General features: G+C 40.8%; 1 protein-coding gene across 6 annotated transcripts in view; it reads right to left on the bottom strand.

The window, feature by feature from the left end:
• The window catches only part of GMEB1 (glucocorticoid modulatory element binding protein 1), a 45,778-nt gene that overhangs the window by 20,619 nt on the left and 8,543 nt on the right, over nt 1–16,616 (bottom strand). For 4 of the 6 annotated variants that reach the window (XM_072609593.1, XM_072609597.1, XM_072609596.1 and 1 more), the window contains exon 2: nt 13,066–13,223. In XM_072609593.1, coding sequence (XP_072465694.1) covers nt 13,066–13,193 — 128 coding nt within the window. In that variant the 5' untranslated portion in view covers nt 13,194–13,223. Of the gene's footprint in view, nt 1–13,065; nt 13,224–15,783; nt 15,880–16,616 lie in introns of those variants that run through there. The other 2 variants (XM_072609599.1, XM_072609594.1) reach the window with 2 other exon arrangements.

The raw sequence follows: 16,616 nt of genomic DNA, 5'->3' as shown, positions 1-16,616 counted from the left end.
CTTTTCTGAATATCATTAAGACATAATAGAATCTCTCCTATGCCTTCCATCTAATTAGACTCTATTACCCCTGATGAGAATAGGGTTCAGAAGAGACAATTATCATCTCCCCCTATTTGGATGTAAACTGTTTATCCTTATTTAGTCCTTTATCACTGTTCATCCATGTTAACTTTTTTATGTATCTCTTGGCTCCTATGCTTGCATTTCAAAGTTTCTATGTAGCTCTGGCCTTTTCATCAAGAATGCTTGGAAGTCCTCTATTTCATTAAAGATCTATTTTTTTCCCTGTAAGGAACATATTGTTTTGCTGAGTAACTTGTTCTTGACTGTAAGCCTGTATATCCTTTGCCTTCTAGAATATTATATTCCAAGTTTTTTGCTTCTTTATAATGGTGGCTGCTAACTCATATGTGATCCTTGGTATTTTAATTCTTTTTCTGCTTATAGTACTTTTTCTTTTATATGGATGCTCTGGATTTTGGCTATGATATTCCTGGGAGCTTTCACTTTGAGATTTCTTACAGGATTCTTTTATTTTCCACTCTATCCTCTTGTTCTAAGAGAGCTGGGCAATTTTCTTTTTAAAATGTGTTTAAATCTGATGCCCAGACTACTTTATTGGTCATGGCACTCAGGTAATCCAATAATCCTTTTTTTCTTCTGGATCTGTTTTCCAGGTTAGTTGTTTTTGTTACAAAATACCCTACATTTTCTTTAATTTTTGTGCTTTTTGTGCCATGCTGTTAATTCTTTCCAAGTCTTTCTTTCACAGCTCTTTTATCTTTTCCAGTGTTTTTCTTCTAGCCTTCTCATTTCTTTTATAAAATATTTTAAACTCTTTTTAATAACTTGTTTTGTCTCTTCCAGGCATTCTAATTGAATTTGTGCCACAGGTGTGTTTTCCTTTGAGCCTTTGTAGATGTTTTGGAGACATTTTCTTTTTCTGGGTCTGTATCTTTGAGCAACCTAGTCACCACAATAGCTCTTTTATTGTGGGATTCTTTTGTTTGTTTGTTTATTCTTCCAGTCTACTTCCTGACTTTCATATTAGGGCTGGGTCTACACACTTGTAGAGGGAATGTCTGGGCTAGTACTGTTGCTGTTCTCTTGGGATACTGAGTGTTACATTATTCCAGTCTCTCAATGACAACTCAGGCTGGAAACCTGCAAGCTTTCAGTACTTCCAATGTGGTCTGACCCAGATCAAGGCTGGTCATTGTCTCCTGGTCTGGGCTCTACAAGTTCCTGATGGAAGCAAGATGTAGGCTTCCCTTTGGCTTCAGAGTTCCTTTGTAGTTGCTGCTTGCTTCTCCACTGGCTCTTGCTCTAGATCTGCATCCCAGAACTGAGGAGTGAGCAGCAAAGCTACCAGCAGCTCATTTGGGAGCTCATTACCACAAAAGTCCCAGTGCCTTTGTACACAGGTCTAGGACCTCATCTTGGGCTGGTGAACAGGAATACTCTTTGTGGCATATTCTTGGCCAGAGCCCATTCCAGGTGCCCACAGACCTCTCTGTCTCCCTGTGACAATCTGGCCTAGACAAATGACTCACAGTGAATTTTTCTTTTCTTTTTTTTTTAATCCTGATTTTATTTTATTTTTTATTTAACTTTTAACATTCATTTTCACAAAATTTTGGGTTCCCAATTTTCTCCCCTTTTGTCCCCTCCCCCCACCCCGAAACACCGAGCATTCTAATTGCCCCTATCACCAATCTTCCCTCTCTTCTATCGTCCCTCTCTGCCCTTGTCTCCATCTTTTCTTTTGTCCTGTAGGGCCAAATAACTTTCTATACCCCTTTACCTGTATTTCTTGTTTCCTAGTAGCAAGAACAGTACCTGACAGTTGTTCCTAAAACTTTTAGTTCCAACTTCTCTTCATCCCTCCCTCCCCACCCCTTCCCTTTGGAAGGCAAGCAATTCAATATAGGCCATATCTGTGTAGTTTTGCAAATGACTTCCATAATAGTCGTGTTGTATAAGACTAACTATATTTCCCTCCATCCTATCCTGTCCCCCATTACTTCTATTCTCTCTTTTGATCCTGTCCCTCCCCATGAGTGTTGACCTCAAATTGCTCCCTCCTTCCCATGCCCTCCCTTCCATCATCCCCCCCACCCTGCTTATCCCCTTATCCCCCACTTTTCTGTACTGTAAGATAGGTTTTCATACCAAAATGAGTGTGCATTTTATTCCTTCCTTTAGTGGAATGTGATGAGAGTAAACTTCATGTTTTTCTCTCACCTCCCCTCTTTTTCCCTCCACTAAGAAGTCTTTTGCTTGCCTCTTTTATGAGAGATAATTTGCCCCATTCCATTTCTCCCTTTCTCCTCCCAAAATATTTCTCTCTCACTGCTTGATTTCATTTTTTAAGATATGATCCCATCCTCTTCAGTTCACTCTGTGCACTCTGTCTCTATGTGTGTGAGCGTGTGTGTGTGTGTGTGTGTGTGTGTGTGTGTGTGTGTGTGTAATCCCACCCAGTACCCAGATACTGAAAAGTTTCAAGAGTTACAAATATTGTCTTTCCATGTAGGAATGTAAATAGTTCAACTTTAGTAAGTCCCTTATGACTTCCCTTTGGGGTTTACCTTTTCATGCTTCTCTTGATTCTTGTGTTTGAAAGTCAAATTTTCTTTTCAGCTCTGGTCTTTTCATCAAGAATGTTTGAAAGTCCTCTATTTCATTGTAAGACCAATTTTTCCCCTGAGGTATTATACTCAGTTTTGCTGGGTAGGTGATTCTTGGTTTTAGTCCTAGTTCCTTTGACTTCTGGAATATCCTATTCCACGCCCTTTGATCCCTCAATGTAGAAGCTGCTAGATCTTGTGTTATCCTGATTGTATTTCCACAGTACTTGAATTGTTTCTTTCTAGCTGCTTGCAATATTTTCTCCTTGACCTGGGAACTCTGGAATTTGGCCACAATGTTCCTAGGAGTTTCTCTTTTTGGATCTCTTTCAGGCGGTGATCTGTGGATTCCTTGAATACTTATTTTTCCCTCTGGTTCTAAAATCTCAGGGCAGTTTTCCTTGATAATTTCATGAAAGATGATGTCTAGGCTCTTTTTTTGATCATGGCTTTCAGGTAGGCCCATAATTTTTAAATTGTCTCTCCTGGATCTATTTTCCAGGTCAGTTGTTTTTCCAATGAGGTATTTCACATTATCTTCCATTTTTTCATTCTTTTGGTTTTGTTTTGTGATTTCTTGGTTTCTCATAAAGTCATTAGCCTCCATCTGTTCCATTCTAGTTTTGAAAGAACTATTTTCTTCAGTGAGCTTTTGAATCTCCTTTTCCATTTGGCTAATTCTGCTTTTGAAAGCATTCTTCTCCTCATTGGCTTTTTGAACCTCTTTTGCCAACTGAGTTAGCCTATTTTTAAAGGTGTTATTTTCTTCAGCATTTTTTTGGGTCTCCTTTAGCAAGGTATTGACCTACTTTTCATGCTTTTCTTTCATCTCTCTCATTTCTCTTCCCAGTTTTTCCTCCACCTCTCTAACTTGATTTTCAAAATCCTTTTTGAGCTCTTCCATGGCCTGAGCCTATTGGGTGGGCTGGGATACAGAAGCCTTGACTGCTGTGTCTTTCCCTGATGGTAAGCATTGTTCTTCCTCATCAGAAAGGAAGGGAGGAAATACCTGTTCACCAAGAAAGTAACCTTCTATAGTCTTATTTTTTTTCCCTTTTCTGGGCATTTTCCCAGCCAGTGACTTGACTTCTGAGTATTCTCTTCACACCCACTTTGCCTCCAGATCCGCCCAGCCAGCGCTTGGGGTCTGAGATTCAAATGCTGCTTCGTAGCCTCAGGGCTTTTGGTGAGGGCAGGGCTGCTATTCAGTGTGAGATTAAGTTCAGCTGCTCAGGTCAGGGCAGGGCCACCTCACAGGCTCAGGTCCCTCAGGGGGTTTATGCAGAGACCTTCAACAATGGATCCTGGCTCCTGCCTGCTTGGGGAGCCCAGGTCTGCTCCCGCCTCCGCTGCTGCCTCCCGAGGGGGCCTGAGTTATGGGGGACCCCACTCCCCTCTCGGCAAGCCGAGAAGACCCTCTCACCAATGGGCCCGTGGGGTGGAGGGACCCACACAGCTGCTGGAGATTCTGTCCCTGAAGCCTGCTCAGATCCGCTCCTCTTGGTGCCACGCGGCCAAGGCAGGGCAGGGCTGGGCTGGCCTCCGGGTCTGGGGCGCGGTGGACTTTTTGCGAGAGGTTTTCAGGTTCCTCTGGAACAGAAATCTCGTCCGCTCCATTGTTCTGTGGCTTCTGCTGCTCCAGAATTTGTTGGGAGTTCTTCTTTACAGATATTTTATGGGCTATGGGTTCAGAGCTAGCGTATGTGTGTCCTTCTACTGTGCCATCTTGGCTCTGCCCCCTCGTGAATTTTTCTTAGACTTCCTAATCAGGATTTGATCCAGGGCATATTCTAGATCTACTTAGAGGAATTTTGTGGCAGAACTCATTGTAATTCTTACTGTTATTTGGCCATTTTGGCTCCACCTTGATAAATATATATTCTAAAATGTTTAATATTTATTGGTCTTTTTGCTTTTATGTTACATTTATTTCTGAATGTATCCTTCTTCCCTTCCATACTCAAACAGCTATTTCTTTTGATAAGAAATAAAATAGAAATAAAAGGAGTTCAACAAATCTAAAATTATCAACCAAGTTTGACTACATAAGGAATGGTCCTCATCGAGAGTCTGCTACCTTTGTAAGGGAAGGAAATGTATCTTCTCTCTTCTCAGGGACCAGGCTTGGTCATTATAATTACACAGTTTAGTTTCCTCTTCTTTTTTAGTTCTCAAACATATATTTTTTTAAAGTAGTAAAAGGTAAATTTGTATATCCAACCAATTCTTCCATACAATCTTATATAATGATAAGTCATGTTTATAATGACTCTTGGGCAATGCAGAAGGATAGAGCAGGAGGGCTACACAGTGTTATAGAAAGAGCAGTAGGCTAGAAGACAAGAGATCTGGGTTCAGATTCTGGTTCTGATACTACTTACATTTGTGACCTAAACAAGTCATTTCCTATAATAATTATTATTGTTGTAATAATAATTATTATTATTGGGAGTGACTATTAAGACTAAACTCTTTGAGGCCCTTCTCTGGGTCTCTGTTGTCATCTGTAAAATGAGACACTTGAACAACATAATCTCTAAGGATCCTTCTAGTTGTAGTTGTGTGTATGTGAAATGCCTTCTGAATCCTCAAAAGGAACTTACATTACACTGAGAATAGCTTTAGTGTCAAGTCTATTTTCTGACCTAATTATTAAAAGTGGTACATTATGGGAAATTAACTAGTTAATTCTCATTTATCCAGACTGACCAGGAGATCAGATATTATGGTTTACTGAATAGAGTGTGAAAATTATCACACATTAATTACTAGGTGTACCATTTTTTATTTATATATCCACAAATGACAATTTACTGCTTATACTAAGTGGTTTTATTATACTGGCATAAAAGCTAATGCATCTTCTTAAGATCTTAAATTTACTACTAGACAGAGACAATGGAATTTTGAGAAAGAATATTCACTTTTTTTTGTTTCCCCTCAAAAATAGGATTTATAACATTAGTGCTAAGTGCTAGTATTCGAGACAATATTATGTCTGGTTTACAATCTACATTAGCAAGTGTAGCTAATGTAGCTCAATTAGGCATTTTGAAATGGGGAGTAGAGGGTGAAGGGTAGCGAAGTAGCAGAACAACATAAAAACATGCTGAAATCATCACTACACACTTACACACGTGGAGAAAAAAAGTAGCTGCTTCCTCCTTCTTCCATTCCCTCCCTGAAGGTAAAACAACTTTTAATGATGTAAATTTTTGTGTCTTATTTTCATTTGTAGCAAAAAAGTGGCAGTTGGTAGTAGCTACATTGGTAAGTCCAATAGGCAGGTCACAATAGAATTTGCCCACATGAAAATGGATGCCCCCCTCGCCGCAAGAGCAAAGCTCCCAAAGAGAGTGTGGCTTGGGCATAAAAGATGACTGGTAACCACTGGACCTCAATGGCTATTCTCTTGGGCTTGCTGCAGACACATTCAATCTTCCAGGTATACACCTTCTCAGGCCAGGAAGCATGACTTCAGGTGATGGCAAAATGAAAAAAGCCGAGTAAAGAGCTTTTATTCCCTCAACAGCCAAGAAACTGTCCTTCTCACCCCAACCCACAAAATCGAGCATCCCTGGTAAAGATGCCAAAGAACTGCCAGGGATTCCTCAGTCCATTTAGTCCAACCTCCCAACCCAAACAGGAATTCTCTCAACAGCAAAAATTTACAACCTGGGGCAGGCAAGCCCACAGGATGTATGAGTAGTCTGTCAAGTTTGCTCATCCAGGAGAAACTCCAGAATTTATTTTCTTTCTTTTAAAAATAATTAATAGATTTTATTGCTACCTGTTATTTTTATATCACCTAGATTTCCCCTTGTATTCTTCTCCCTCCCTTCTTACAGAGAGACCATCCCTTATAACAAAGAATTTTCTTGAAGAAAGAAAAAAGGAGGAGGAAAAAAATCTGATCAACACATCAAAGAAAATATGATGTTATATATGCAATGTTCCACACCTGTGGACCCTAACTTTTATGGAGTGGGGAAGAGTTCTTTTCAAATCTCTTCTTTGGGACCAGTGTCCCAATGTTATTGACCTGATGTGTCAGGAACTATTCAAAGATGGCATGCTCTCTCTCTCTCTCTCTCTCTCTCTCTGTCTCCCTCTCTCTCTCTCTCACATGTACACACACTGACCTATGTTTTTACTGATGTCATAGGCAGTTATGTGTCAAGAGATGGGTCTTTAACTCCAGCTGCATTTTCTGGCTCACTGACTTGTGGACAATTCTAACTGCTAAGGAGAGAAGGTTGGGTACAGTTAGATATAATTCCAAAACTCTGGAAAAGCCAATCTGAAAATGTTCAAATAAATACATCACAGGAGTCTTGGAAAGGGCTCTCTAACAAACTCTGATACCACTCTAACAAAGGATGCCTGTGAGGAAGTGGAAGACCATGTGTCTATGGAGAAAGGAATATCTTCATTGTGCTCAGAATTCAGGATACATATAAAGTAGGAAGGGAGGACAAACAGATCACCAAGGCCCAATATGGTATACTGGTTGGATAAATGCTTACTGACTGATTAGTATGAGGAACATGGAAGTTCAGAATAGGGTGAAGCTCACAAATAATGCTAAACACAAGTGCTTACAATGTGGAGGCATGTTTGAGGGAAGAAGAAAAGGAAGAAGGCCCATTTCTTAGGGCAGATGGTGGAATGCTAACAGATGACAGAAAAAACAGAACGACTGAACTGCTCTGCTTCTGGCTTTACTGTCTCAAGGAAAATTATCTCCAAACTGGAACAGGCACCACAGACATGATCATGAGAAAACTGGGAAGACAGCAAGAGACCAGCCATATGCTTTCAATGAGTTCCGAGTGTTTAGATCCTGGAAAATTACATAGCAGAATACTGAAAGGACCTGCAAATGTCATCAAGGAACAACTGTTCATTATCTTCGAGAAAATGTGTGATCTACATAAGTGAAGGAAGAGGTACCAGGAGACTGGAGAGATAAATAAATGTCCCTCTCTGATAAGCCCAATATCAAGACCCAGCAAAATCACAGATGAGATTATTAAACAGATGGTTTGGGAGTACTCAGGAAGAGGAAGAAATGATCACTAGGAGCCATGAAAAACAAATCATTACCAACTACTTTAATTTCTGCATTGATGATGTTACTAGACCACAGAAATGCCACCAACATCACAGAATCAGAGCATTAGGATTGGAAGGGATCTTAGAGATTCATCTAAACTAAATCCCTTTATTTTACAGATAAAGAAACCAAGGCCTTGCTCAGGCTGACATAGATAATAAATGGGAGTCAGGATCTGAACCCAGGTCTTTGGACTCCAAATCCAGCTGCATCATAGTTGCCATATAATATATTTGGATTTCAGTAAGACATCTGACAAAATCTCTGACAAGATCCTTGGAGTCAAAATGAAGGTATGAAGTATGGATAATGGTGCAGTTTGATAGATCCCAGCTGCCTGACTCTTTCTAGAAAGTGTTGATTAATGAACATATACCAGCATGGTGGGAGGCTCTAGTGATATACCATTGTTTTGAGTCCTATTCTATCAGAAACTTTATTGATAAACTGGATGAAGGTATACTTTATCAAATCTGCTGATGACACAGAGCTGGGAGAGAGAGTGAAACAGTTGAAAGTCACACTTGGGATCCATAAAGATCTTGCCAAAGTAGGATGTTGATCCTAAAATACAACAGAACTGAAGAGGGATTGGTATAAAAGCTAGAGAACTTGGTTTGAAAAAAAATCAACTTCCAAAGTATAGGATAGAAAAAAAATCTGGCTTAAACTCTCGTTCATAGAAAAACGACAGGGATTTTATTTGACAGCAATCCGACTAGGATCCAACTAACTGCAGCTGTGTTATGGGGGATAGGACAGGCAGGACAAAAGGGACCGAGGAACTGACACATGTCTAGAGAAGAGTGAAGAGATGGTGAGGAGCACTGGAGAAGAGAAGACTTAGGGGAATGTGATGATTGGTCCAAGGATCACAGATTTAGACTGGGAAGGACCTTAGGTCATCTGGACCAAATGCTTCACTTTACAGATAAGGCAACTGAGACTTGAAGGACAAGTGAGCTGACCAAGGTCACAGAAGCAACAACTAAGATTCCAACGAGGGTCCTCGGGCTTGATACTGTGCTCTTTCTACCACACCTGTTCCAACACTACACCAAGTGAAGACACCTTCTCTTTCCTGGACTGAAAGAGGACTATTACGCAAGAGAAGAATTCATCTTATTCTGTGTAACTGTGAAGGACAGAACTGAGTAATGTGGATGGATTCACAGCCTTTCTATGCACAGTTCACCTGACCAGAGAGCAGCCCCTCCTCAAACTCAGTGCCGGAAGCATCTACCAGACAGGGAAGCTGCAGAGGAGCTTTCTGCATTGGATGAGAGCTGGACTAAAGGATACCTAAGGTCCCTTCAAATTTCAGGGTTCTAGGGCTCATTATGTAGAAATTCTATAATATTTCAACACATCGAGGATCTGCGATTTTTTGAATCCATGCAGTCATTCCTTCCACAACCCATTCTCAACTTGGTAGTAAGCTCACACAAATAGTTGCAGCCAAAAGTACAATCACCTCATGGCCGTGTCTCAGATAGTGAATGAGCCTCTCCAAAATTGTCTAGGGTGATCTTCAGACTATAAATACAAAGTCTGTGGTCAGGCTTTATCCACGTGGCCAGGCCCACAAGAACTGGTGATTTAATGGCCTAACCTTCAAGATATCAGGATCACTAAAGAAACTAAAATAACTAGGAGGAAAGAAATTGGTGTCTGGACATAGAGCTTCACATCTAATATCTCTGATAAAGGTCTGATATCCAAGACATAAGGGGAAGTAACACCAGTATATAAGAACAAGAACTATTTTCAAATAGCTAATTGGTCAAAGGATAAGAAGTGTAGCTTCTCAAAAGAAGAAATACAAACTGTCAGCAACCAAATGAAAGACTGCCCAGTCTAAATGGCTAATAATAAGAGAAATACAAATTAAAACAACTCTGAGGTTTTATTTTGCCACCTTTTTTTTTATTGGCAAAGATGATTTTTAAAAACAGCAAGTGCAAGCTGAAGGGGCTCTGAGGAAATAAACATACTAATATACTTCTGGAAAACAATTTGGAGTCATGCAAGAAAAGTCACTAAACTGTTCATAACTTTTCACTCAGGCAGGTTACTACTGGGGATATACCCCAAGTAGATCAATGACAAAAAGATGGGTTTTACGCAAAACTAAATATTCAGAGCAGCATACTTTGTGGTCATAAAAAAATGGAAATAAAATAGAGAATGGCTGAAAAAAATTGTGGCATATGAATATAATAGGATTATTATAGCACTATAAGAAACAGCAAATTGAAGAATTTAGGAAAACATGATGAATTTGTATGAACTAACGCAGAGTTAAAAAGCATAAAATCAAGAGAATCATATAAATAATTACTCTAGTTGCAAATGGAAGTCATACTAAAATGCTGCCAAATTCAAACTAACCATTGACCAATCTTGGTTCCAGAAAAAGAAGGAAACATAACCTCCCGTCTCAGTAATAGGGAGAAGAAAACATGGATATCCAACAAAGCATGTCCAGTCAGATGCAGGTACTCAAAATTTTCCCTATGATAAGAGAGGAATCAATAAGGGGAGGGGAATATTTCATGTTTGAGTCTAGGTAGGGGGTGGAAAGGAATAAATAAAATAAATAAATTAATTAAATAAATGAAATTAAAAGTAATTAACTTGGGTGAGTGGATGGGACCCAGGGTCATTTCTACTTCATACTGAGACACTAAGGAGTACTTCATTATGAATCTAAAATAAACCTGTATTCAATCTCAACCTCATAAGTATGCTGCAAAATTCAATTAAATTTGAAAACATCTATTTAATAATAATAATGATGATGATAATGACAGCTAACATTTATATAGTGTTTACTATACTAACCATTATGTGAAAGCACTATGGGCACTGGGAAAATAGGAGAATGGTGGTGGAATCCTAATGTCCTCAGGCCTTCTAAGAGCCTTCTGAATTGCTTACAGAATATATTTGCATTATGCACATCACCAGTTCTTCCTTTTGTTTAAAAAAAAAACACCCTACTTATTTAAAAGCTCCTAGCTATATTAAACAATTGGAAATCAATCCCTTAACTCAACCTCACAAAAACCTTAGTATCTGTGTCAAAAAATCCTAAAAGAAGCTGGTTTTTGTTTTTTGTTTCTGGCTAATTTAGCTGTTAACAAGTGTCATTCTGTCTACAGGAACAGTAACTAGTTCTAAATGAACACAGGGAAACTATTTCCACCCTTCAATGGGAGGGCCTATGCCCAAGGAGACTACGAGAGTGTTCAGACCCAAAAAGAACCCCCAAAAAGCAATACAATGAAAGCAACGAAGAGATAGAACCAAAGAGAGATGAAAGGAACTACGTCTATGAAGACGGAGTCTGTAGAGGTCAAAGACAGAAGGGTCCTATATCTACAATATATCTACAAATATATTTATAGCAGTGCCTCTGTGATGGCAAAAAAATGGCCACTTGGCTAGAAAATGACTAAAGAAACTGGTGGTTGGTGTTGCTCAGTTGTTTCAGTCTGACTCTTTGTGACCCCATTTGGGGTTTTCTTGTCAAAGACACTGGAGAGGTTTGTCATTTCCTTCTCTAGTTCATTTTACAGATGAGGAGCAGAGGCAAACAGGGTTAAGTGATTTGCCCAGGATTACACTGCTAATAAGTGTTTGCAGCTGGATTTGAATTCAGGTCTTCCTGACTCTAGGCCCTGTGCTCTATCTACTGTGCCACCAAGCTTCCCCAAAGAAATTGGTAAATGAAGGTAACAGACTATTACTGTGAAGTAAGAAATGATGACTATGAGGTGGTCACAAAATCATGTGATATGAGGCTTGGAGGGAACTTCAATGACCATCCAGTTCAAACCATATATAAATGGAACGATAACATCCGGAACACCTGACACACCATTATCTAGCCTGTACCCAAAGACCTTCAGGGAGGATGGAAACCCACCAGCTCTGGAGGCTGCCCATTCCACTTTGGAAACTACTGACCACTGGGAAGTTCTCCTGATGCAGAGCTCAACCAGCTCCTTTCTAACCTAGGATGAAGCACATTTCCTTCCCCAGGCAGAAAGGTGGGGGGACTACAGGACTGGAGGAGGCACACACTACTGGATGATGTCATTTTATCATTTTAAAGTTTTGCTTTGCTCAACTGTTATTCTTTGTTGAGGGGAAGGTTCAACGTGTGTGGGATGTGGTATATTAGTAAATGTCTAGTATAAAATAAAAAAGACACCAATAAAACCTTTAAAAGAGAGTATCAACTAAGGGCAGAGCAAGAAAAGTCATCTGAATGAATGCCATATTATTATTTTCATGACCATAAACTGCCATTGCCTAAAATGTTTTTTTTTAAAAACAGTAATAAATTATCACACCATTGCATCACTGGGAAAAAAACCCCAAATTCCAAACAGGAAGGAGTCAGGTTAGATTCCAGGAAGTATATTCTACTGACAAAGGCTGACACTCTGAGGCCAAGGAATCTCTCAGAGGTTTGGAAGACAAAATTAAATATCATGATGGCCGATTTGAGTATGTGTGATTGTTGGGACCCTTATTTTGAGAAGAAACTGTTTCTAAAACGTCTCCTCATACCCCTCTGGTCATTTCTGCATGCTTAATTTCTACTCATCCTTTTAAATCCAATTCAGATCCCACATGCTCTGTGAAACCTCCCCTGATCATCATGGCAGCCCAAGAAACTAACCCTTTCCAAGTATACTGCCTCATAACTCTACCTTCTTATGAAGTCTTCCTTTCTGCAAACAGATTGTGAGATCCACAGGGGTATTCACTACAGCCAGTGTGGTGCTGGGAAATGTTTAACAACCAGCTCATTTGAAAAAAAAAATAACTGGACCTAGGAAAAATCTTTAAGTTTAATCTGCATTACTCACATTTTTCCATCACCTTCTTAAGTCTCCACAATCAACAAGTCAATAAATCAAGCCCATATGCTGTATTTGCCAATTTTCGAGGTGTAAATGCTCACAGTGAAAATTTAACAGCCTAAGTACAAGCTATTCCAGCACACCACTGCCTACAGAACCTAGCGTAGTGCTTTGCAGATGGCAAGTCTTTTAAAAAGTATTTGGTTGCCATTTTCATGAGGGTCCAAAGACCTTTTCAACAAGAAAGGGGACATCTCTGTAGGTCCCTTCCTTGATTCATCCCTAAATCCAAGCCTAATAGCAAGGTTGTGTGGCTGCCAGAACCGTCACTAATGACCCAGGCCAGGATATCAGAAGAAAGAAGGCCAGCTGAGTGCTCTCTCCCTTGCTCTCCACAGCTCTCCAGGTTTCCAGAGTATCCAAAGCGTTGCTCACTTACCCTTGCTGCACAGGCTGTAACTGCAAGATCACCTGGGTTTTGGTGTCTTCGGGGTTCTCCCCCTGGCTCCCCTCGGTCGGCACCACAACTACATCCCCCACAGGGACACTCACTTCAGCATTGGCCATCTTTCACATGAAGTCGGGAGGCTGAGAACTCTGTAAGGGATGAAGTTCCATCAGGAATGCTACATAGGAACTGGGTGAAGCTGTAACACTGATTTTCCTCCTTCCCCCAGAGACTGAGTGGTGCAGGGGTGACTCTGCCCTCCAAGCATTGGGTTGAGGAAAAATGGAGGTTTGTTCATACTTGTTCTACCTTCGAAGTAAATATTTCTTTGTAGAAACTCATCTGATTTAAGGGGCTAAATGGAACTGGGGTGCTTAGACTATAAAACTGAGGGAACATAATCAGTGAGGGCTTGACAGGGACATCCCCCGACCTCTTAAAGGTACCAAAGAACCTTGGGGGAGGGAAATGTAACAGCCTTGGTCTTCAGGCAGTAGGGGCCAGGGGGAAGAAGGTCAGCCAGAGCATGGCAAGCACCAAGCAGGGATCCTTGAGAATCTGAGCTTCCCAGTCCAGAATAAGGGCTATGGGAAAAGTGAGGCTGAGGCTTCCATCCAGCTAGCCCTCAGCATGTGTGTACATACTGTAAATATTTGTCATATAGACCGGGTATATAGATATGCTCTCCTCCCAAGAGTGTAAGCTCTCAAAGGGAAGAGACCATTTCAGTCAGTAAACATTTAAGTACCTACTATGTACCAGGCACTGGGCTAGGCTCTAACATACACAGGGGAAGCTCCACAAAGCCCGGCTTGGGGAGGAAGCAAATAGATGTTGCCATCTAAAATTCAGGAACTTCAAGGAAAGTACCATGTTCAGAAGGACCTAAGCAGAGGTCTGGTGGTGGGTACCACCTACCAGCCCTACCTCTGTTAACACTAGCAATATACTTTACAGGCAGGATCTCCTAGGACCTATGAGGTAGCTGTTGCAGGGAACTGAGGCTCTGAGGAATTAGGTGACTTGCCCACATAAGTGGTAGAGGCAGATTTGGAATGAAGGTCTTCCTGACCCTAAGGCCAGTTCTCTTTCCACCACCACCCCATGATGCATTGGATAATCCTACAATCAGGGATGGGCTGGAGCCAGCTTGGACAGGTTCTGGAGAGCTGGTTGTTAAATTTTCAGTGTGACCATTTACACCTCCAGCATTGGCAAATGATACAAATCAGGGTTTAATCTACTGTTTTGTTGACTGTCTAGATTTAGAAAGTAATGGAAAAAAATGTTAATAATACAGATTAAACTTAAAAGAATATGGTGAGCATTTTTTTTTTCAGAGATCATTTACCAGTACACCACTGTCTACAGTCCTCTTTATTCTCATAGGATTAAAGCATCATAAACTCAGAGTAGAAAGGGGTTTTCTAATACAACTAGATGAAAAACCAGGCCCAGAGAGGTAAAAAATCACAGGCTGATAGATTTGGGGCTGGAATGGACCAGGGATCATCTAAAGCAGCTCCTTCATTTTACTGATGAGGAACTGAGACCCAGACCAACTTTCAGGCCATAGAGATAGGAAGCAGCAGAGCCAGGATCTGAACCCTGGTCCTCTGACATCAAAAATCAGGGTTCTTTCTACTGCACTATCCTGCCTCCAGCAAAAAAGAAACTGAGCTGTCTCACTGCAGCCCCCAAACCACTGTGATGTCTTCACTCTATTTTACTTCCCCCCATATTCAATCTGTTGTCAAGGACTGTTAACTTTTATCTTTGTGACACGTCTGAATACACCCCCTTCTCTCCTCTAACACTGTCACCCCTGGGATACAGGCCCTCATCCCCACACACCTGGACTACTGCACCAGCTGCTCATGGCTGTGCCTGCCTCAAGTATCTCTCCAGTTCAGCTCACTCTCCATTCAGCCACTAAATTGATATTCCTAAAAGACAGATCTGACCACGTCAGACTCTATTGAATAAACTCCTCTATTCAACAAACTCCTTGTAGCTCCCTATGACCTCCAGGATCAACTATAAAATGCTGTTTGACATTTAAAGCCCTTTATAACTTCCCCTTGCCCCCATCCTTTTCAAGTCTTCTACATTACACTCCAGAGGCCATTTCCAATCGTCCTGATCCATATTTGGCCATTGGACACACAGAGTTCTAGAGGAAAAGTGAGGCTGGTGACTTTGCTCAGCCCTCCCTCACTTAAACCCAATTCATCTGCAAGTCACAGCATCACTTTCCTGATGTCATGGTCTTCTTCCAGAAGGAAGGACAACAACATTCCTCCATGTCCTCTGAATTCCAGTGACATTGTGCTCCTGGCTGCCCCCAAGCCTGGAACTCTCCCTCCTCATCTCTGCCTCTTGACTTCCATGGCTTCAAGTCCCAACTACAATCCCACCTTCTACAACAAGCCTTCTCCAGCCCCTCCTTTTTGTTGATTATTTCCAATTTACCCTCTAAATGACTTGTTTGTATACAGTTATTTGCTTGTTATCTTTCCCACTGGACCGGGAGCTCTTTGAGAGCAGAGGACTGTCTTTTACCTTTCTTTGCATCTCCAGTGTATTTAGCACAAGGTCTGGCACATAGTTGGCACTCAGTAAATGCTTGGGCAGCTAGGTGGTGCAGTGGATAGAGCACCAGGCCTGCAGTCAGGAAGACTCATCTGGTCTCAGAAACTTTCTTCCTACCTGTGTGACCCTGGGGCAAATCTCTTCACCCTGTTTGCCTTAGTTTCTTTATCCATAAAATGAATTGGAGAAGGAAATGGTGAACTGCTCCAGTAACTGCCAAAAAAAACCCAAATGGGATCATGAAAGAGTTGGACACAACTGTACTGACTGAACAACGAAATAAAGGTTTATTGAGTTATCTTAGGGGCAAGTAAGATAATAGTAAGAGAAGGTCCTTGAATGTTTCCTTTTTTGGAAAACACAATGCCAATACTATATTAATAAAACACCCACTGAATTGAATTACTCTAGGGTATAGTATCAATACTTATTTAGCCCCAAGTAGGAAGAGGGTTCTATGCAAAAGTTCACTATGCCTCATGTACTACTAACAACAACTAAGGGAAGGAACAGAGAAAAAGGACAGAGCAGAAAATAAAAGAGGGGGAGAAAATGAGTTAAAAGGAAAGAATGCAGGGCATACTATTTTTCATCTGGGGCCATCTTTAAAAAAACAGTACTTATTAATGACTACTCAGTGCAAGGCACTGTGCTAAGAACTTTACAAACACTGTCTTATTTTATTTTCACATCAACCGTGAAAGGAAGGTACTATTATTATTCCTATTTTATTGATGAGGAAACTGAGGGATGTTAACTGACTTCCTAGGTCACACAGATAGCTAGTAAGCATCTGAGGCAAAAAACCTCCCCACTAGACACTAGGACTATAACCAAACTAGTGCTGCCATTGCTGCCGGCAGGGGTGCGCTCACCTCCTCTCCCAAGGCTCGTTGCCCCAATAAGTTTCATCCATTAAAATCAAATTCCTTGAGGGTGGGGATCATCTT

The sequence above is a fragment of the Notamacropus eugenii genome, chromosome 5, assembly GCF_028372415.1.
Source record: "Notamacropus eugenii isolate mMacEug1 chromosome 5, mMacEug1.pri_v2, whole genome shotgun sequence".
Classification (NCBI taxonomy): domain Eukaryota; kingdom Metazoa; phylum Chordata; class Mammalia; order Diprotodontia; family Macropodidae; genus Notamacropus; species Notamacropus eugenii.
The sequence above is the reverse complement of the archived record's forward strand: the minus strand, read 5'-3'. Positions and strand labels throughout refer to the sequence as shown.